This window comes from Onychostruthus taczanowskii, unplaced genomic scaffold (assembly GCF_017590055.1).
Source record: "Onychostruthus taczanowskii isolate IOZ18803 unplaced genomic scaffold, ASM1759005v1 scaffold7, whole genome shotgun sequence".
NCBI classification, from domain to species: domain Eukaryota; kingdom Metazoa; phylum Chordata; class Aves; order Passeriformes; family Passeridae; genus Onychostruthus; species Onychostruthus taczanowskii.
The window spans coordinates 3,570,179-3,592,697 of record NW_024504786.1 but is presented as its reverse complement, the minus strand read 5'-3'; the positions used below and the strand labels follow the sequence as shown (position 1 = coordinate 3,592,697).

Below are 22,519 nucleotides of genomic sequence, written 5' to 3'. Positions count from 1 at the left end.
AGGCTCAGCTATGAGGTATTTCTTTTATTGCAGGTGTGTCTTAGGGAAAAGATAAGTGAAGGTTCACAGACTTCAAAGACATTCCTACAAACCTCACCTCCCACCACCTCCCTCACAATGCCCTGGGTGTCTTACCCAGACTTTTCTCAGTAATCAAAGGCCATGTGGAACGACACAAGAAGCACGAGAGAAATGACAAACAGCTGTTGAAAAGCAAGCAAGCACTCATTAAAAGACACCCCTTGGAACAGTACGCCGGCCAGAGCTTTATTTTCAACACCCCATACAACCAAAAACCAAGAGCAACAGCAATGGTGGGTGTGTGTGACTGATAGAGTGCAGGACCCAATCACGGCATACAAAGTTTGCCAATAAATTAAGGAGTGAAAAAACAAACACAGTGCATACCTAAAGATCATCAGTACATAAGTGAAACACAGCCTAAGTAGAAGTATTTGCATATCCTCTAGCTGTTTTAACATTGCCCTTTCAAAGCTAACCAAACCATTCTTGCTCTGTGCAGACTATGCAAGCACTGGGCTGATCGTAGCTTCAACCCCAGGGCCAATTCCCTCGTGGGGGCAGGAAGGCAGGTCACACCCTGAGAATCAACACTTGCCTTCCTGTGTTCCCCTGGTGCAGCCAGGAGGCGTGGCAGGCACTCCTGGATCACTGACACAGCTCCAGGGCCCGGGCAGCACTGAGGACACTCTGCACTGGCTGTGTCTCCCCATGGAAGGCTGCCCCTGTGCAGGATTTGAGGGGGTACCTTACTTGCATCACTGAGTTACAGCCCAAGCTTATTCCTGCTACTGCTTTATCATTGGTTTCATCTGGACCTTAAACATCCATCTATCAATAAATAAAATCATTGGTTTAGCACACATAATAAAATTACACCTCCCATTGGTAACTGTTTGAGAAGTTCTCCGTGTTACCTCCTACACAAGCCTCAAGAAAATGACTCTCTTTTCTCTCAGGCTTAGTAAGGTTTCAAGTTACAATTTTCAGTACTGCTTGGACAAGACACAGGCTTGGTTTGGAACCCTGATTCTGGCTACAGGGTCAAAACATCTCCACACTTCTACACTCAACTGTATCAAGTCCATGACTGTGCCATTTTCACCTGCGAGCAGCAGAAGAGGGAACTAACAGTACTTGCTGTTATTCCCTCTCCAGGTGACTGAAACAGTCCTTTTACAAAGCCTATCAACCTAACCCAGCTAAAATGAAAAGCAAAAATGTCACTCAAGTCAGAACCAAAGCCTGTGTGTATCAAGATTCATATCAAGAGCTCTTATCCACAGCCACTTGCTCTAACAAACCTCCCATAAATGCAGCCTTGACTTACTTCTCCCACTGGCCAGGACAGAACAATCTGAGATGAGCCGTATCTTCCTCCAACTGAGTACTTATAAGGCACTAAAATTAAGCCACAACCAAACAACCCCAAAAAACACAAACCCAAAAGAAACCCAAACAAACTGACCCACAAAGAAATTAAAATTTGGCTATATGAAATAGCAGCAATTTTTTTATCAGTGGTCTACAAAGCCAGAACATTGATACTTTGGGGCAAAAAAAAAAAAAGACCAATGCACTGTTGGCCAACTACAAAACACCTAAAAACCTACGTCCATTCACACTTCATAATCAAAATCAGTACAAATCTGATAGGCACAAGTAAAAAGCATCTTCTTCACACCTCAGTGCTCAGTTTTCCAGCAGAAGCCAGGCCTGGGGAGCTCAGCTGCCCTGCAGGACAAGGTGAGCAGCCCAGCACCACCACCACACAGCTGGAGGAGGATGGAGTGGGGATGAGCCACTGCAGAGCTGCTCCAGGACACTGACTGGAGGCAAATGTTTTTAACAACATGATTAATTAGACAATGTGTTCAGCTTTGGCACCTATTTCTGAGCCCTCCCTCCTGTTTTCAGAAGTCATGTTAAATATAGCTGGTGTAACTGCAGTGTCTTCATCCATTCCCATTATTTTTCTTCTGCTTGGAAATAGGTGAACTCACCTATGTCACTACATTAGATACAAAGGCTAGCACTTCAGATTTCTTATAAACAATCACTCTGAGTTTGGAAAAATGGTTTTAAAACATACGAAGAAATACTAAACATAAATGTGTAAAGCAGGAATTCATACCTTTAAACATCAATAAGAATGAGCTTATTTGGAGAGCAATAAAGCTTTTTTTTAAAAGGATATACTGACTAGCTATAGGTAAATTCCTCTTTCCCTGATTGCTTGGTAAGCTCAGCCAGGCTCAGTGCCTTGCAGCTTTGCAGATTTTGTCATACACTTCTGGAAAGGCGTCCTTGCAATTCATCTCCTCCCTCAGCTTGTGGTACAACGAGCCATCAAACATATCCCAGAACTCCTCACGGGTCATGTAACAATCTGCATACAGCATCTGGAAACTGGAGAGAAGGCAAAGAGACAGAGATTCAGTGTTAATTGAGCCACAAGATTTGATACAGAATGTTAAAAAAAAAATCAGTGCAAGCTATGAATAGCAAATACTTTAAACGAAACCATCAACAATGCTTTTTAAAAAACAAGCTCATGTGGATTATGCTGTGGATTATGTTGGGACACTCAGCCAACTATACTTTGTGGATTTAGTATTTTTTTCTTAGGATCCATGTAGGTACAATCATAGAATCTCATATTTGCCATATTACAATATCCATTCAAGACAGATGTAACAATACATCCTTTGACTTTTTCATTTCTCTGGACATTAAGAGTAGAACTAGGAAGGCAAAATGAGACCAGGCCAAGAAGATAAATTCAGAGTGTAAACAAACCATGGTGTAACAAAGGTCCATTTACAAATTAAATCCTTCTTCAGCTGTGGACTCTTCCTCACTCCCACAGTGTGCTCTCTAAGCTGCAGCTACCATCAGAGTACAGCAGCAAAACACAACCTAACATAGAAGCTCTATTGTTTTGTGTGATTACGAAACTGGAAGATTAAGCATTTATCCATTGTTCATTTCCCAGTGACAGGTAGAAAACAGACCAAACTTTGTCAGTAAAGAGCTTTAAATTAAAATCTCAATTTCAAGTTAATGAAAAAAAAAAAAAAAGCTTAAAATTGACTTTGGGTTGCTTTGTTCTCTGGCAAATCACTTCTTGCATCTCAAAGTCATTTGCAGTCCCCAAATCATCTCGAAGCAGCCTTGCCATTATTGCTCAGCCACATGGGACATGATCACTGTTAGACTGAGAAGTAGGTCAAAATAGAAATGGGGATAAATTAGACTGATGGTGTAAAAATACCATGTAGTTGCTTTTTGTTCCTGAGAAACCAGCCTGTGGCTGCTTCTCCACTGACACCGCTCCAGCAAATTAGGCTGGCTCGAGTCCGTGACAGATGGTGGGCACATGCCTCACGCCCACTGTGGTCCTGTGTAATCAGAACCCAGGCAGGGAAAAGGAAGCTCTGGAGCACAAGTTTTGAGGGAGGAAAGAATGCCACCAGCACACAGGGACTGACTGCAGACACAGCCAAGGCTGGCCCCCTGGGCAAGGACATCCCGGTGCAAGGACGGGGCAGAGCGGCTCCACGAGGCTGCAAGGACTGCAGGGAGAACAGTCCCAAGGGCAGGCAGGGAAGCTGTCCAAACTTTTGGGATTCCTCAATGATGTATTCCAAGGGTGTATTCTGTAGCAGCAGACTGTACTCCCAGAGCAGCCTGGAGCTGAAAGGTGATCTGAAGTCACCCAGCTCCCAACTACACCGCAGTGACTTCAGCCAGTGTGTCTTTGTTTGGTTGGTTTCACAATCACATATGAAGTGAAATCATATTTAAAACTCACCAAAATTAGAAATTTAAATTAGTTTTCAATTACTGTGGTTATTAAATTAATGCAGTATTAAACATTAAAGTTCTGTGGGATAAATAACTGTGATTAAACCACAGAGTGTGAATTATATGACATTATCACTATTCTGAGGAGTGGGGTCCTTACCCGTGCACACTTCTTACAAACTTTTCCATTTGCCTCATTGAAGCCCTGGCTTCAAACTGTTTGCTTTTGGGCTCTCCATAAGCTCCTATATCCACGTAGAGCTCAGCTTCATTTCCTTTGGGATGGACCATACCAGGATTGTTGGGCAATATGAAAGGACATAACCAAATAGGGTACACCTGCAGGGGCAGGAAAACACTTTAGCACTTATTTTTTAACACAATCATCCTTTAAGCTCTTTAATAGATGTGGCAAAATAAAGAGTTAAGAGAACTTTCTCCCAGTCTTGGACTGAAACTTTGCTTTCAGCTCTTCCTTCTCAGCTGTCCTGGTGTTGTTTTCAGCTGCACTTTCTAACGATCATAACACAAATAGATTGAAAATGTCCTCTTAGAATTGTATCTCCTCCCCTTAAACATATGAATTTAAAAGGAAAAAAAAACCCCAAAATCACCCACAAATAAACCACCCCCTGATCTCAAAGCAGCAACTGAATAAACGTTCTGAGCAAAGAGAGAAGGAAGTGTTTTCTTTTCCAGGTCAGTCCAAAACTGAAATTATCAAAATTGAAATTCTACACTAACGAAAATAAATTCAGAAATAAAAGCAAGAAAGGGGAATGAAGCTCCACAGTTGGTGTTTGGGGAGACCACCAATCATTATGTGAAGATCAGTTCAAATTTCAGTAAGTGATAAAATCTTTTAGAAGTGTCGGTTTCTACCAAAGCTTGAATCTTTTATTTAATGCCTCTCTTTTTCAGAAAGCCGTGTTTATTTCTGCTGCAGCCTTGCATCATGGACTCACAAAGCAAAGCACTCCCCAGGACACAATTATGACCTTTTGCACAAGCAGGATATTATGTCTAACATCAACAGTCACAGTCCTTATCACAAAGAAGCCAAGATTTGCCGGGTTCTAAGGAGATGAGTTCTTACATTAAGGTCAACGTGGAAGGTCTGGATTGATTTTTCAAGGCTCTTCATTGGCACCAGCATGTCCTGCACAACGTGGTGCTGCTCATACAGCTTCCTAATGGCTTCTCCTTGGGTGAGCTTCAGCAGAGAGATTTTTGGGGGCACCATCCAGCCAAACAGGTAACGGAACACGGGGTTATTGCCAAAAGGAATGATATCCTTCCAAGAGGAAAGAAAAAGAGTCTGACTGAAGAATGTGTGAGTGGATCAAAATAACACTTCAGAGCCCTCAGGGTAATATTAAGCCAGATTTTCAATAAATTTAATTGGTGATACTTTGCTGAAGGACTAAAACACAAATTAGCAAATTAGGGGGCATGGACTGCACCCGGCTACAGAGCCTTGCCCCAAGCCTCCTCTGGTTTTCAGTTGTATGAATCACAACATACCAAGCCCCAAATAATGTCAGAAAATAAAGAGAGCAACAGGCTATTATCTTGCAACAGCCAAGGGAGGAGTGCAAAAGGAGCTAACTTTACAGAAGTTTTGCAAGAATAACCAAATTTCTCAATAGCATTTTAAAGCTGTACAATTTTAATTAACACCCGCACAGCCAATTGCTGTTTACCTTCTGCAGGAGCTGAAAGGATCTGGTACCTCACTCCAGAGATTCAAAATGTAGTAACAGGAATATTTCAGAATGTCAAATCAAGTTTTGCGTAAGTACACACGACAATAAACACATTTATAAAATTCTGAGTAATGACCTGATTACATAATTACTTTAGGTGGGGCAGTTTTTTAGCCAGAATTTCACATTCATGTTTTTTCCACCATCTGAATTTGGAAATCACTCAGTAGATACAAAAATTTAATGCTGAAATTTAATACTTAGTTATGTAAGTAACATACATGCTTAAGGTCTAAATTCAGAAAAGCACTAAATCAAAAATTAGGAGTTTCTGATACAACACCTTATATGTCAAGAAGTGTCCTTGGATTTGCTGCACCCAAATGTAGGACTTGTAAATTTGCCATAAACTTTGCCATTTTTTTCTGCCATTAAAGACAGAAGTAGCTGCCAAGGGGAAGAAGGCACATTGTACCTACACTGGGAAAGGGCAGAGTATCCTCCTGCAGATATATTTGAATTTTGGAACTGGTCTTACTTGGAGCTCCCAGAAGATACTGCGAGTATGTCTGTGGTAATAATGTCTAGAAGGAATGTATTCCACTCCAGTCCTGTCAGCTTTCAAATACTTCTCCACATGCTTAAAGAACCATGGCTTGTAGTAGTTGCCAATTCTGTTTATCTACAAGAAAACATGAATTCATTAGATAACAGTTACACCTTGCTAGACAACAGAGTATGTCCCCAGATTCCTTTTCTGGGAGGAATCTGTGTTATACCCTCTGGATAAGACTGTGACAAGGCATCTAGGGAGCCTTCACCCCACTTGCAAGGCTCCTTCTTTCCTTTCTTGCCATTAAAGTTTAAGTAAGGCTTGCCACTGACAAGCTATTTAAGAACCCATGAATGTGACAGAACTGAATTCCTAAAATGCCAATCTCCAAACCCACCATTAATCCAAAATCTCACATGGCAGAGAGGAAACATCCAGGTGGAAGGTTGCATGAACACTTAGCATGACCCTCCTGTGCATGCCCCTGATGTGTTTTTATTAATATTACCAGCATTAAAAGAGAGTTACTCTGAATAACTGCAGTTCAAAGCAGCATTGTTCAGTCTATGAGAAAAGATCCTTCTCTTCCTCCTTCTCAGAACAATTAAATCACTGGGTCATTTCTCACCAATAAAAGAGATTTAGAGAACAGATTCTGTCATAGTAGGAATTAAAATATTCTGATGGACTGATCCAAATTTTAATCCAATGTTATTATGTCCAATTCTATAATGGTTTTATCCTAGCTTCAGTTAGACTTTGGGAGTATTTTTGTCATTGCCAGTAACTTCCCTTTAGTTACCTTGCTTTGCTCAGCTTCATCAGTCAAGACTCCTGTCATGATGACTGCTTCATCCAAGGAATACATAAGTCCTTCCACAAAACTATTCTCCTTTTTCTTAGACTCTTCAGTGAACTTCTCACAAATCTTCTGCAGTCCTCTTACTGGCTCATAATGTATTTTGACATATTTCTTGGCAGGAACCATTTTTATTTCTGCTGCAACCAGGAAACCCAGAGTACCACAAGACCAAGGCACTGCATAAAATAGGTCTGAGTTTTCAGTCTGCAAAAAGTATGTATGTCATACTAAATCATATATCCACACCAATAACTGTCAATGACATTGTAAATGATAGCAAAGTAACATTTTGTCTTACTGGTGAACATCTCACAAGGCTTCCATCAGCAAGAACAAGTTCATAGGCCACACAGGTGTGCTGAAAAAGTCCATAGATATGGGATGAAGACTCAATGCCAGTTCCCATGATCAGGCCACCTTGTTAAGAGAGCACACAACAAATCAAATGAAACACAGTCCAAAATGTGGGTGATTTATAAGAGCAAACCTCCACTTTATAAGCGAAGACTATTAAAAAAAAAGTGCTTATAACATAAATACCACAAAGAACAAGGCTCAACAGAGAGTACTTCTAGAATCTTTAAAACAGTGCAATTAAAAAACCCTAATGAAAGTGCAGCAAAATCAGTGAGCCTCTTGTCATCAGCAATCCTTACCTACTGTGAGATCATCAAGCTCTGGTACCACAGGAATGGTCCAGCCCATGGGATTCAGGTAAGCAGTCAGCTGGCCCATGGACACCATTGGCTCCACACGAACAACCTAAAAGGCAAAAAAAAAAAAAACAAAAACCCACCCCCAAGTTCTCAACAAACACAAATTAAGAGTTCAGCATTAATGATGACAAAACATGGCTAACTGGTTACACCTCCATCTGTTATCAGAACTCAGAGATTCACTTTCCTAAGAGAGCTACTAAAAATAGTGGGAACTGTTTAGTGATTCCTCCTCTGCCTCAACATCTTGTTGCTCAGTGCCCAAACCCATAAATCAATCTGGTCTTTTAGACTTCAGCACATAAAAGCCAAGCAATTCCATATGCTGGGTTTTTCAGATGGAACGATCCAAGCCCACACTGCAAACCCTTGAAATGTGATAGGTCTGCTACAAAATTTTGTTCTTTGTGCAATCTAATCCCTTCAGCTCTGAGTATCGTGAAGAAAAGTACAAAATCCATTACAGTGAATGCTTTGTTGTGGGTTTTGTTACCTGTCTTTCACTGTCTACTTCCAGAACATCCATTAAATTGATCATGATGTTCTTGTGAGTCTTCTTGTACTTGCCAACACGGAGTGACACCGTCAGCCAGCCGGGCCGGCCCGTGCACATGTACCTCTTGCTGCCTTCCTTCTTCCATTCCCGGACCTGCAAGAGCCAACAGCTGTCACAGCAGCGATGCTTGGGAAGCCTCTTTGCAGATCTCTGAACTTCTAAACAAAGTATGACCAGAGTGGTTTAGTTATGTACAGGACACATTTCTAATATCCTGTAGCTCTGGGGTTTTCTTCTGGGGGAAGGATTCAGAAAGATAACAAGACACTAACAGAGTTAAAAAACCCCTCCTCTAAGGGAGGTGTTATCACTGTTGTAATCTTAGTTCTAATCCAAAACACACAAAAAGTGGTCTGAGCCTCCAAATGACCAGGTCTAGTAGAATCAACCTTGAGCAACCTGGTCTAGTAGAAGATGCCCTTGCCCATGGCAGGTGGGGTTGGAATAAGATAATTTTTAAGGTCCCTTCCAACGCAAAGCCTCCTAAGATTCTATGAAAAGTTGAGAAGGAAAATGTGCAAGCCATATGAATTCTGCAAAGCCACAGTGGTTAACACCCAGAGAACAAACAACTGCATTTTCTTCAAAGCTGAGCTGCTACTACAGCTGGTAAAAAAAAAAAACAACAAAAAAACCCAATCAACAACCCCAACCCCTCTGAGAATAATTCCATGCACATGAATATCCATCTGTATCAGTGACGGGAGAGACAAGGCAGGAAACAGAAGCGGACGTGACAGAATCACCACAAACACCAGAGAGCACAGAGTCACAACTACACACATCTGCATTTCTGGGTGGAGGAAAAGTTTAATCTGCCCACGAAGCAGCTCCTGGGGCTGGCGGTGCCGAGCAGCAGGGTGTGAGTGCAGGCAGAACACGCTTCTGAGCCTGAGATCCACACAGATGCTTTTCCATCTTGCACACCCGTGTGTCCCTGAGCCCGGTGCGTGCCCAGCCCGGCTCCCAGCACACCCCGAGCACACCGCAGCGCCAGCGGCCGCACGGAGAGAATTCCACAGGAGTTCCACAGGAGGGTGAAAGCCCCGCCGGCGCTGATCCCTTCGCTTTTCCCCGCTCCGGCTGCACTTTGCCCCGGGCGCGGAATGGCGGGATGACAGAGAGCGGGACAAGGACACGCTGTCCCCTCGCCAAGCCGCGGCGCCCGCGGTGTCCCGCGCTCCGGCCGAGCCTCACCTGCTCCTGGATGTGCCGGACGCGCTGGGCGTGCTGCCGCGGGGCGCTGTGGAGGCGCCACACGGCCCATGCGCGCAGCTGGTAGTAGATGTCGAAGAGGATGGAGAGCGGCAGGAGGAAGAAGCAGACGAAGACCCAGCGGTGGTGCACCAGCACGGCCTCCAGCCCGCGGTGCCGCACCCAGAGCAGCAGGAGCAGCAGCCCCGCGCCCACCGACCACAGCGCCGACATGACGCCCACCGCCCGCTCGCGCTCCATCACGGCCGCGCTCCCTTATGGGACCCCGCCATGCCGCGCCCGCCGCTCGCGCGCTCGCCTCCCGGGCCACGCCCCTCCGCCCCCATTGGCCGAGACGTGAGGCGAGGGGAGGGAGGCGACCAATCGGAGAGCTCCGCGGAGATCGGACCAGGCGCTGAGGGCGCTGATTGGCTGCGCGCGGCCGGCCCCGCGCTCCCCCTCATCGCCGCGGCCACAGGGCCCCCCCAGCGGCGGGGGTGTCACCGCCTGGGGACTGAGGGGGACTCGGCTGAGACCCCGGGCAGGGCTGGGAATGGGGACCGGGACAGGGTCAGACCCTGGGAATGGGGACCGGGATAGGGTCAGACCCTGGGAATGGGGACCGGGACAGGGTCAGACCCCGGGCAGGGCTGGGAATGGGGACCGGGACGGGCAGGGCTGGGAATGGGGACCGGGACAGGGTCAGACCCTGGGAATGGGGACCGGGACAGGGTCAGACCCTGGGAATGGGGACCGGGATAGGGTCAGACCCTGGGAATGGGGACCGGGACAGGGTCAGACCCCGGGCAGGGCTGGGAATGGGGACCGGGACAGGGTCAGATCCTGGGAATGGGGACCGGGACAGGGTCAGACCCTCAGTCAGGGCTGGGAATGGGGATCAGACCCGGGCAGGGCTGGGGGAGCCGGGTCAGACCCCGGGCAGGGCTGGGCGCTGGTCCTGAGACAGGGGCCGGGAATGGGGGTACAGGGCTGGGACAAGGGCTGAGGCAGAGGGGACTCCCCGGTCACGGTGGGGACAGGCCCTTGACCCGTGTCCCCTGAGCGATGGATGCATCCTGGTGCCTTTAGGTCGGGGTCTGGAGCAGAACATCTCCGCATCTCTCACCTGTGCGTCCCTCACCTGTGCACCCCTCTGGTGTTGTAGGCACAACAACCCGGCAGTGCAGGTGTCTCCAAAGTGCCATGCAGTTCCATTTCTAGAATAAAGAAGGGGGCACCTCCCTTCATAACATGGCTTACTCTCTAAAACCCTGGCAGGAAACTCCTATCCGTGGTGGAATCACGTGACAGAAGATAAATAAAGCCTGTGAGAAAGATGAGGCTTTGTTTTTTGAAGTTAAAATCCCTCAAGGGATGTGCTGCTTGAGAGGACAGTGACAGAGGTCCAGTGACAGCCACAGGAGATCCTGGCACAGCCAGCGCTGCCAGGGATCCTGGAATGGCAGAGACTGTGCCATGGCACCACTGGGTTCAGAGAGGAACATGGAATCCAGGTGTTCCATGAGGACACTGCCATGGTGATGTGACACAAGTGTCAGGAGTCACACAAGTGACTCCTCTTTGCCTGCAGGAGAAATGCTGACCTTGTCCTTTAGTTGTTTGATAGCTGGCAGATGGAAACTTCAGACAGGGAGAGATCAAGGTTCAGAGCTCAGCTGTGAGCCGGCCACACCTTCCAGCCCTCTTCAGACACATGGAAGGCTTTGCTTTGAAGCCCACTTCAGGATTTCATGGAATCATTTGCAGAATGGTTTGGGTTGGATGTACCTTAAAGATCACCTGGTCCCAGCCCTTTGGCCATGGGCACAGCCACCTTCCCTTAGAAGAATTTGCTCAGGTCCCCACGCAACGTGGCCTGGAACAATTCCAGGGATGGAAATTTTAGTACACTGCTCTTTTGGGGTTTGTCCCACTGCTTTTATTGAAGGGCTAGACTGAGACTTCACAGCTCTTATATTTGGAAAGGGTCTCCTAATTTTGAGACTAAATTTATTTATAGCCAAATTATATTTGTTGCACTTGTCCCTAGTCTGCTCACTAGCTCTTCTTACATCTGAGCTGATTGATGTTATCTGCTTTTATTTATCAGTTCATCTGCTGACGGAAATTATTCATGCAAAACAAGGTTCCCATGCTCTAAGAGAGGTTGTTTTAACCTCTCTGAAGGACCTAAATAATTATTCCTGATCTGAATGTGATCAAGCACTGGGCTTATTGAATAACAGCATCATTTATTCATAAGGGGATATTTATGCCCTCAGTGTAAATACTATTTTGAAATTGTTTTTATGAAGAACCATTACAAATGCTTATAATGTTTTTCATGTTTTGCTCTTGTTTTTGTAAGGCCCTAGGCAACAAGAAGGGGGTAGGTGAGCTCAAAGATTGTGATGTGAAACTCCTTTAAAGCAGAGGAGTGAACCATGTTCAGATTATGGTCAAATTGCTCGTGTAGGTACTGATGCCAAGCATAGAAAACACAGGGATGAGAAGGGGATGAGGGAAGGGCAGATAGATATTAGAAATGCTGCTGGTTTTCAGTTCTAGTTATTATAATTATTTGGGCAAACCATTATTCAGCAATCTATGTAGGCTTAGGAAGACATCATCTGCAAATCTGGTTGGAAGAGCTAAGGTTCTCTTGGTACCTTGGTGAGATGAAAATCCTTGGTTTCTTCAATTAAATTAACATTTTAAGTGTGTTTAAGCTGTTAGTGCTTCTTAAAAAAGCAGTCCTTTTCCCTTCCTCTCCTCCCTGCCTCCCTCTCCTGCCATCCCATCCGCCCACTCATGCTGTTCTGGGCATGCTGTGCAGTACAAGTGCTGTCACTCAGTAAAACAGGTTGGAGAACTGATCTGACTGAAGAATTAAACATTTTCTTTTCAAATCAGTTTTTTTTTTTTTTCCCTGCCTGGATCAGCTCCCTGGTGGAGCTCACCCCACTGACGCTTGTGCTGGGAGCAGAGCAGGGGGCTGGAATTGACTGTGCCAGAGTTCCCTGTCCTCTTTGGGACAGCTCATCCCAGACAGCTCTGCCAGCCCTGCACAGGACTCTGCTCCTTACCCAGCTTGGTGGTGACCATGAAAAGGCTTTTGGATAAGAGATGCAGCTGTTTGTCCAAGGAGACAGGGAGAAGGGACACAGAGTCATGGAATCATATAATTGTTTAGGCTGGAAAAGCTGTCTCAGATCATCAAGTCCAGCTGTTCCCCCAGCACTGCCAAGGCCACCACCCCAAATGCCGCATCCGCAGAGCTCTGAAACCTCTCTAGGGATGGTAATTCCACCACTGCCACGGGCAGCCTGTTCTAGTGTTTGATAACCCTTTATGTGAAGAAATTGTTCCTGATACGCAATGCAAACCTCCCCGGCACAGCTTGAGGCTGCTTCCTCTTGTCCTGTCCCTTGTTCCTTGGGAGAAGACCCTGACCTCCACCTGGCTCCACCCTCATCTCAGGGAGTTGTAGAGACTGAGAAGGTCCCCTCTGAGCCTCCTTTTCTCCAGGCTAAACCCCGCCACTCCCTCAACCTCAGACTTGTTCTCCAGCCCTTTTCCCAGCTCTGCTGCCCTTCCCTGAGCACACCTCAGCCCCTCAACGTCTTTCTTGTCACGAGAGGCCCCAAAATGCACACAGGATTCCAGAAGTGGCTTCATCAGCACCAAGCACAGGGGGACAATCCCTGCCCTGATCCTGCTGGCCACACTGCATGGCCATAACATACAGAGCATTTGAGCTGCACACAAAAGTAGGCTGAAGAACTCTGTCTCCATAAGAAAAATATCAAGAGGCCTTCAGTGGCACCAAAGGAAGGCATTGAAAAGCACTAAAAAGCCCATTTTTTCTTGCAAACTCTTAGAGCCCTGGTACTGACTGCCACAGAGCTGCTGCTGAGCAGTACCAGGATGTTCAAAGGATAAGCATTTAATAGGAATAGTTATGAAAACTAATAAAGTATTTTGGGAAGGCTGCAAGCCTGCTTAAATCCGTAAAGAAACCAGCTGATGGTTACTCGGGGTTAGGAGTCAGCTGCCTTTGGTTTTCCTGCACGTGGGTTTGATGCAAAGCTTGTTTGAAACGGGAGCGTTTCCGAGGGTTGGAGGGAGGTGGTGCTCAAACTGCTTGTGAGAAGCTCCCTCTGCTGAGAAATCCAAAGTATGTTCAGTCACCCTGAAGGAAAAGCCAGCAGGTGAACGTGGTGGCCCTGTGTTTTCCTGATGGGACTCAACTTCCAGATGGGTTTTTTTTGAAAGGTATTTATCAATGGGATTTCTATTGCCCAGGACCGATTTCTCAGGTTTCACAGCTGTTTCATGTGAGGGAGTAGAGGTGTGTGGTGGCTTGAAGAGGAGGAGGGCAGAGGGTTTGGTGCAACAGCTATATCTGGGGTGGCCCTTGGGAAATCGGTCAAAAAGGGAAAATGCATTTTTAGTTACTTTAGGAACTTCCAGATAGCTCTCAGGGGAAGTGAAACACCAACTGAAGGCTTAGGCAAGGTGAGATTGGTGAGGCTATTTTAGATGGACCTAATGTGGAAGGACTTGTTTAACATTTATGGTGGGCAAAGCTCTCCATGTGGATTGGTTCACCCTAAGCACACTGAGTCCTTGGGGTGACTTTTCTCTTTTTTTCCTTGCCTTCCTCTGTCCTCTCAAGGCTGCAGCCACCCTGTTCACACTGGGAAGGGTTTCACCAAGAGAAGCAATAACTGGTGCTGCAGGAGTCAAGGATACCTGGGCTGTATCCCCTGTGCTCTGACAGCAATCATGCCCCACTCCTCTGGTGATGAGTTATTGGAGGTGGCTGGTGGGACCCATCACCACCTTGGGGGGCAGCAGATGCAGGGTGTGAAGTGAAATTGGGAATCCTGACGATGGCAGAGTGTGTCCTATCCTTCAGTGGCTGTGCTCTGCATCAGGAGACAAGGTCAGCTGCTGGTCAGCACGTTCACAGAGCCCAAAAAACCCCCCAGTGCTGCAGAACGTACGAGAGCTTTCGTGTATTCTCTGTGATGTGCATTAAATCCAGCTTTACAATTGACTCTGGAGGGATACCCTGTCTGGGATTTATAAAAAGAATCACTTGTCAAAACAGCGAGCCAGACTGGGAAAGGAATTCAGCCCTCCCTTCACTGTCACCAGGGTAGTGTCCTCTGTGGCAGAAACGAAATGGCTGTGGCACAGCAGCGGGTGTGGAGAGCTGGTTACTGGAGAACTTGGGGTTCCAGAACTCAAACTACAGGCTGAGGGAGGTCACACTCCTCTGGGTGAGCACTGGGGACACTGAGCTCATGGCAGCCATCAGTTGGCTTCACAGCCCTGAGAGTGAGGAGGAGAAGTGGGTGAAGAAACTGTGATGCTCCCATCTCCTTCTGTCGCTGAGATCCTGGGGACAGCGGCTGTGCTGGGCATCAGAAACCAGCTGCAGTCACTGAAAGGCAATAAGTGCATTACTTCAGACTCATGGCAAAATGGACACAAGTGCCAGTGGCTTCCAGGATGCTGAGGGTGAACTTTGTCATGAAGGCAGTTGTGAACCACAGCTGGTGGGGAGCGACTGCAGGGTACCCTCTCCCGTCACTTGCCTCCGGACTCTTCTTGCTTGGAGTGGCGAACGCTGTGGGAACATGCAGGAATCATTTGGTGATGGTGAAGGCTTGCCAGTGTCACCTGAGGAAACACTGCAAGTTGTTTTTCTCTACCAAATTTTTCTCCCGTTTTCAGCTCCCAGCAAACCTGCCTGTGTGTTTAGCCTCCCAGTACCAGATGTAGCTGCAGGTCCTTTTCCTCCAAATAAAGCTAAGGCTTGCACTGCCTTGGCTGTGGCCATTCTCTCTGCCTGGTGCTGTCACTCTGTCACCTGTCTGCTTTCATTTATTTCAACATTTTAAAAATTTCATGGGCCCACTCCCAGATGATGTGAACTGATAAAACTCCAGGCCATGCTCCAAAAACATCAGTGTAACTGTAGGATCTGGCCCCTTGGGTTTACTTACTGATGCCAAAGAAAAATAGAAAACCTGTGAGCAAAGCAAAAAAAAAAGGAAAAGAATGGCTGGAAAAAAAGAGTTTAAGATGTTGGTTATGTAAGAGTTGTATAGCTGTTAAAGTCACCTAGAATATCCTTTTAATAAATGAAGAAATTGCAGCCAGATAAGTTAATAATTAAGGGTGACAAAAATATACCATTGTTCCAATAATAAGGAACTGTATTGGTCTTATTGAAGATAAATGGAGGCGTATTTAACGTGGTTCAGTTCTATGCTGATAGACTACAAATGTCCTTTTTTTTTCACTGGAAAACTCAGTACAAAATCAGGTCGAAAGCTGATTGCCAGTGTTTGTTCCCTCCACGTTGCTCGGCTCCTTTCAACAGCAGATGTGCCTTGGAAGCGACTCCCACGTGTGTGGAACTGAGCAGAAGGAAGCTGGAGGCTTTGAGAAGAGGTTCCTGCCCCTTTCTGTGGAGAGGAACAAGATGTGCTCCCGTGTGTGGAGCATCTCATGGAGATACAGAACGATTTCCAGGCTGAGGACTGGATAAATTGACTGGTCCTCAGCTCTGCAAATCAGTGGCTGGAAAAGCTGTCTGCACAGAAGGTGATGAGGATGTGACTGCTCAGTTTCCTTTAATACAGGGAATTTCTGTAGAATCCAGCTTGGCAAACTTGGCTGGAGCCATACCTAGTAAAATGAAACAGCAATTTCAGCGCCTTCTGACACAACCAAACCCCAATTTTTTAGTACTTCAGTAAGCATCAAAATATGATTGCTGCAGCACCCTGTCCATGGGGAAGAGTGGCCTTTAAACACCCACCCAAATGTGGCAAATTTCACAAATAAATCTGAGAATGGGTAAATGCACTGAACCTGCCCCAGCTCATGGTAAACTCCAGGAGCACTTCCAAGCCCCTCGTGGGCTGAGCTGAAGACTCAGCTGCTTTCTGTCTCCTCCTGCCCTCTCCATCCTTGGCAGTGCCCATTTTTTTTTTTTGTTACATAATGCTTAAGGAAAACATTGAGAAATCAGCCAGCAATAAACCACTGCCATCCCAGAGCGGTTAATTACCATTATCTATGGTATCAGCCCAGAGCCTGTAATAAGCTCTGAACTTTTATTGCACTCAGATGTCTGCTTACATCCAGGCCAGTGAAGATTATAGGGCTGGGATGGATTTCCCTCATGGTGGAACTGGCAGTGGGAATCAGGGCAGGAGAGTTTCATCCCTCTGTGAGGCAACCAAGAGCTGGCACTTCTCTGGTAGAGGAGAAGTGCCAGGGGAGGGAAACCACACCTTTTCAAGTAGATAAATAGCCAAAGAAAAGGACAGGATACATTTTGGGGAGCAAGATTAACTCTCTGGATCCTGGGTGACGTCCCAGGGAGGAAAAGCAGGGAAGCCTGTGTTCTCCATGTGGGATGGCCGGTCTGTGTCTCAGGGATTCTGCTCATGGATGCTTTCTGTGAGGTCCTGTTGCAGTCTGAGGTGCTGATCTAGGTCATCTGCAGATGGTAAATTGAGACCTGTCTTTCAGTCTGAAGGTAGCTAACTTAGGCAATGTCTTCCAGTTGTTTCTTCACAGGCATCTTTGCAAATGCCTGTTACTCACATTCACATCCCCCTCTTTCTTCCAAGTCAGTACTGAGTCAGTTTTTCTCTTACAGGCTGAGGGAAGAGATGGGAACAACCTGCTTGTAAACCTCCATAGGAGAAATCTCCTGCTAGTGCTGCTCCTTTCAGGCAGAAATCAGGAGAACATCAGCAGTGGGTTCTCCTCAGAGCCTCACACCACAGAGCTAAGCAGAGCGCGAGGCAAATTCCCCCCTGAGGGAGCTGTGGCACTGGAGACGGGCGTTGATATCCTCTGACTCTTCTAATGCCATTACAGAGAAGCTGCAGCCTGTTATTTCCCAAACTCACCTCCTGTCATTTCTTGGAGAGTTTCAAGTTGTCTTCCTAGACAATTTGAAATCCTTCTAGTTACCTAGAAACCCATGTAAGGAGATGAAAATGTTCTGGGTTAAAGCGAGGCAAGGTGTGCGGGCAGAAATCCCAGAGCTCTTACTGGGTCAGCAGCTGATGTTGCAGATGAGCTGTGAAGAAAGCAGACAGGCTTTTGGGCACAGCAGGGCACAAAGGCATCCCAGGTGAGTATTTCACTGAATTAGAAGGGAATTCCTTACAGGTATTTTGTACAGACTCTTGATGTCATTGTGCATGCAGGTGTGCATATGCTACATCAAATATCCTGGGAATGCTGCTCTTCTGGGTTCTGAAGTGCTTTAGATTTGGAAGGAAGTTAGGCCTGTAGGTAAGTTACTCTTGGGGTATAGTAAATCCTATATGAATTCTTTGCTTTATTGTTTGGCTTAACTGACAACATAAGTTAAATCTGTTAGGTTTATGTGCTGTTAAGTTTAAATGCTGTTTATTGAAGAGCTGTTGTGCCTTTTGGATGTATTCCTTTTTATCCTTACTGTCTCCTGTCATTTTGTCTCCCCCTCCCCAACCTAGCCTTCACATAGATAATGTTGTGTTTCTATCAGTTTGGATTGATTGACATTGGATTTTTTATCTGCTTTTTTTCCTCTCTATGCTTTAACCATTAGTAAGTAATAGAGTCAACCTTGCCATCAAACTTCATTGTGCTCACTTTCGTATTAAATCTGGTTTTGCTGATGCCTTAGCTGCTGATTCTTTAAGAAACCTTGAAACCCTCCTCCTCTCAGCCATTCCTTGTGTTTCTCCCCAGGCTGTCATGCTTCCAGCAAAATGTTTGCAAGGTTTGCTGGCAGCATTGTAGCCTCAGCCACCTCCCAGCACAGCACACTGATGTGAACAAGTGCTTGTGGGCAGCCCAGTGCCAAGGCAGGCAGTGGGATAATGCAGGGGCATTGGAAAACAGCTGTGGAACATCTGGGACAGATGTATGCTGGACACTGAGGGCTTCACATGTGGTGGCAACCAGAAGAGCTAGATGGCTGCTCCACCCTTTTCCTCTAAAATTTGTAATTAATGCTGCTTTGAGCTTCTCTTTTGCATTTTTGTGCTGAAAAATAAACAAAGGCCAACCCATTCCCTGCTCCCTGGAGAGCTCTGTGATGCAGCAGAGGCATGGAGAAGCACCAGGTCCTGGGGATGTCAGCATAGCTGTGGTTCATCTCACAGCTCATGCTGAGCTCACTGGGAAGCAAATTTAGCCAGTTTTGTGTTTAATCAAAGTCCTTGCTGCTTCTTTGAACATCAGGATTTGGAATAAAGGATACATGGAGCTCCAAGCTCAGATATCCAATGTGAGGAGTAAATCAAGCTGCTGCTGTGCTTTGGCAGCCAGGGCCTGTCTCCCACAGCCCTCTCTGCTCAGGTGTGATGGATGTGACTGACATCAAGCTTGACTGAGGAGCCCACAGGGCTGGAAATCAATGTTTCCTCGCTGCAGCTCACACTCCAGCAGAGCTGCAGCAGCTGTGGCATGTAAAACACGCTGCATGGTGGGTTACCCACGTGTAACACAACCCTGGTGCCTCTTCATGGAGAAGGAAAGAGGCTCAGACACGGGGCTTCCCCGAAGCAAAAATCTCCAGGAGCTCAGAAAAAGTTTTGTCTGAGTAAAGGCTGAGATGAGGCATCAGGATTTAACTGTTTTCTTCCCCCACCTCTTCTTGGGCAAATTTCAAATCCTTTGCAGATTTTGTTAGAAAGCTCCTGGGAAGTTCCTTCTGTCCTCATCTGCAACACAGAAATTTCCCTTACAGGAAACCCAAAGCTTTGTCACACCCATTTCTCTACACAACAACCCCAAGAGGAGTTGGCACCTCATCCAGGTGCTCCTGTCCTGACACAAGTCCCAGACAAGGAGCTGAAGGAATTTGAGAACATTGCTTGTCCATAAAGCCCTCTGTGGACGATGCTGTCAGTACTTTCCCAGTCCCTTTCCAGAACTTTCCACCACAGTTGTGCTTCTCAGTGTGATGCAGATTTAAAGGCTGCTGGCTGGGACATCATTACAGTTGAGTAAGCAAACATTTAAGCTTTAAAACACTCAGAGGTCTTGGGTCCAGTGGCTTGCTAGATGACAGACATAGCTAGTGGAGGAACCACAAGAGAAACTGATATTAAACAATTTTATGCACATCTTCTTCTCCTATTATAATTAAAACTCAGTAAAGCCATTGGAACTAAATATTAAGATATATTACAAAGTACAAATTATGGTACAAAAAGGACTTTGACATTCAATAAAGTCTTGGGTCAAAACCACAGCAGATCTGCAGGAGTACTTCTAGGTGAACTAGCCAAAAAACCACCACCACTCTGAGGTCAGAGGGCTGATCCCCTTTCACATCCAAATGGTTGGCATTTCCTGATGGAGACCACAAAGGAGGGCTCCCAAACCCTCCCAAACCCATGCTGCCCATGCAGCAGGACCTCCACTGAGAGATCCAGGTCCAGCTGCAGGTTCAACCCCAAAGGACACCGGGGAATGTTGCCTCGTGTGAAGACGTAGGACAAATATTTCCAAACCTGGGTTTGCTGACTGGATTAAGTAGGAGTGCCTGAGCCAGTATATCAACTAGCACGACTAATCAGGCATTTTAAGAAGATGCAAATTAAGGCAAAGATAAACAGCAGGAGGTTTCTCCTTTGCTTTCCACGTGCTGGATGCAGGAACTCTCCCCCATCTGCACATCCTCATGGCTGTGTGCTGCAGCCCCTTATCAGCCTGGCAGGCTGCACCCAGTGTGCAGGGAAACACGAGGTGTGCCAGCCCCTGGGAATGGCTTCTCCACGGATCTGGACAAGGTGGGCACCTTGTGCCTGCAGAGATGTGACCCCTGAAGCCACATCAGTGGATCTTTAGTGACTCTGTCACAGGGGTTGTGACCAGAGGTGCTTGCTGGGGGCAGCTGGGCATGGGATGAGTGTCCTGTGTGCCAAATCACTGTAGACACCTGTGGCCTGGCCCAGGTGCCACAAATAAGGATTGTGGCAGGGAGCCTGTGCTCTGGACTTGGTGCATCCAAATTAATTCTTGACTTGGTGCTCTTGGTGTCACCCATCCTGTCGTGAGAGGGCAGAGAGTGCATGCATCTGCACACAGACACACCCCTAATGAAAAAGCTGGCTTGTTTATCTTGATTATACAGTGAAATGCACTATTTTACATGTGATTTGCTGCAGCAGCAAAATTAGGTGAACAATGAATCAAAAAGCAGATTTTTTTGTGCCAGCAGCGTTGCTCAGGCTCAGCATCCTTACCTGGGGGAGGCAATTACTGAAACAATCTCCTTCCCCGTTCCTCCTTTGTTCTTGTTCTTGCAGGGGCTGTAACTGTCTTTTATATCTCCTTGTTTTCTCCACTGCAGTTTCACTGTAGATGGGATGTTTCACATATTTTGCACGGATATTCTGTCTTTATTCTAGAGAAGCTTTTTCCCTGTGCCCTGTGTTTCAGCACCTTGTCCACCTGCAGGAAAGTTCTCAGAGAGGGAAAACACACTTTGGCCAAGGTGCTGCTAAGCAGACAGAGCTGCTGGCAGCACTCAGCACTTCCAGCCTCTACCTTGTGGTGGAATATTTGTCATGGGTTCGTGGCTGCCTGCAGACCAGATCCCTGGGCAAGGCAGAAGGTTGTGGATGGTTATGGGGATGAAAAACCAATGTGCTGGCACAAAGCCATCTCCCTCTGCAGCCCTGTGCTGGGAATAGCATGGAGCCATGCACTGACACCACCTTGAAATGCTTCAGATGCTGTTGACAATCAAATTTCAGTTAAATACAATATCTGAGCAGGTAAGGAGCAGAAACAGTTGTCTTATTGTCCTTCAACAGGGTGGCTGCTGATTCACAGTGCCCCCACATCACTGGGTGCTGACCTTGGGGACTTCTGCCCCATCCTCCTCTTGGATGGAGACCCAAGCTGCTGCAGGGCCACTCCTGTGTGAGCCAGCCCTCTGTGTGCCTCAGTTTGCCATTTGTAAAACTCCACAGTGGCTGCAGGTAAATGGAGCTGTACACCCACAGGTTCTCAGCTGGGCTGAGTGACTTCCAATCATGTAGGAAGCAGATGTGAATTCCACAGCGGGGCTTTGCATCAGTCCCTGCAGCACGTGCAGGTGAGGCTTGAGCTGGTTTTGAGCTGGTGAGATGGGGAGCTCCAAGCAGAGCAGGAACAGCAGCCCAGGGTACCCAGAGAAATGGATACCTGTCAGTGATGCTCAGCTGTAGCCCAAGGGCAGCATCTGTGGTGCATCTGTGGATGTGTGAGATGCACAGCCACAGCACGGCACAGCAGCTCCTGATCAAATCTCCCTCCAGCTCCGTGGTGAGGAATTGTGCCTGAATCCAGATGCTGTCATACCAGACCATCCTGAGATTCAGATCACAGCACCCTCAGCTTGTTCAACATCCAGGTGTCCTGAGGGCTGCAGGGTAATGGTTTTAAACCAAAAAATGGTTGACTTAGATTAGCTATAAAGAAAAAAAAATTTTTTTACATTGAAGTTGATGAAACACTGGCACGGAGAGGTGGTGAATGCCCCATTCCCAGAAACACTGAAGGCCAGGTGGGATGGGGCTCTGAGCAGCCTGATCAAAGTGGAGATTTTGGTTGTGGGGAGGTTGGACTACACGGACTTTAAAAGGTCCTTCCAAACCGTCTTAATTCCATAAACGAGGAAACGGGACAACACTAGCTTTTGACGCAGAGGTGAGCAGAACTAAAGTGCTCACAAAGCAAGGCTGAGACCCTGCCGATGCTGTCCCACACACAGGACAGCGGCGATGTCCCAGCCGCAGGGGACCCGCCCGGGCTCTGCATGCCCAAATCCCGACGGGAGGGACCGGCAGCGGGCTGCGGGGAGCCGTGCCGTGCCGTGCCGCGCCCCCGGCCCCGCCCGCCCCGCGGGCCGGGCTCGGCGGAGCGGGGCTGCCGGCGGCGGTGAGTACGCGGCGGGGACACGGGGGGACACGGGGGGGGACACGGGTACCCCTGGCTGGGCGCTGTGCCGGGCGGGACGGGGCTGTGCCGGGGACAGACCCCGCCGGTGCCGAGGGGACGCCACGGCGGAGAGGGGACGCG

General features: G+C 47.1%; 1 protein-coding gene across 1 annotated transcript; it reads right to left on the bottom strand.

Annotated features, from left to right (window-relative positions):
* Window positions 1-245: 245 nt before the first annotated feature.
* On the bottom strand, window positions 246-9,759 carry DHCR24 (24-dehydrocholesterol reductase). The gene is made up of 9 exons (XM_041421640.1): window positions 9,419-9,759; window positions 8,159-8,314; window positions 7,606-7,711; window positions 7,248-7,366; window positions 6,890-7,153; window positions 6,073-6,216; window positions 4,925-5,122; window positions 3,989-4,167; window positions 246-2,430 (listed from the first exon to the last, which is right to left on the bottom strand). The coding sequence occupies exons 1-9, from the start codon at window positions 9,674-9,676 to the stop codon at window positions 2,277-2,279; spliced, it is 1,578 nt and encodes a 525-aa protein (XP_041277574.1). The 5' UTR covers window positions 9,677-9,759; the 3' UTR covers window positions 246-2,276.
* Between the last annotated feature and the right edge of the window lie 12,760 nt (window positions 9,760-22,519).

Coding starts and splice junctions, on each gene's coding strand:
- DHCR24 (XM_041421640.1), bottom strand. CDS start 9,676: ATGGAGCGCGAGCGGGCGGTGGGCGTCATGTCGGCGCTGTGGTCGGTG. Junction 7,367..7,605: donor GCTTGATGATCTCACAGTAG/GTAAGGATTGCT, acceptor TCTCTTAACAAG/GTGGCCTGATCATGGGAACT. Junction 5,123..6,072: donor GTATCTTCTGGGAGCTCCAA/GTAAGACCAGTT, acceptor TCCTCTTGGAAG/GATATCATTCCTTTTGGCAA.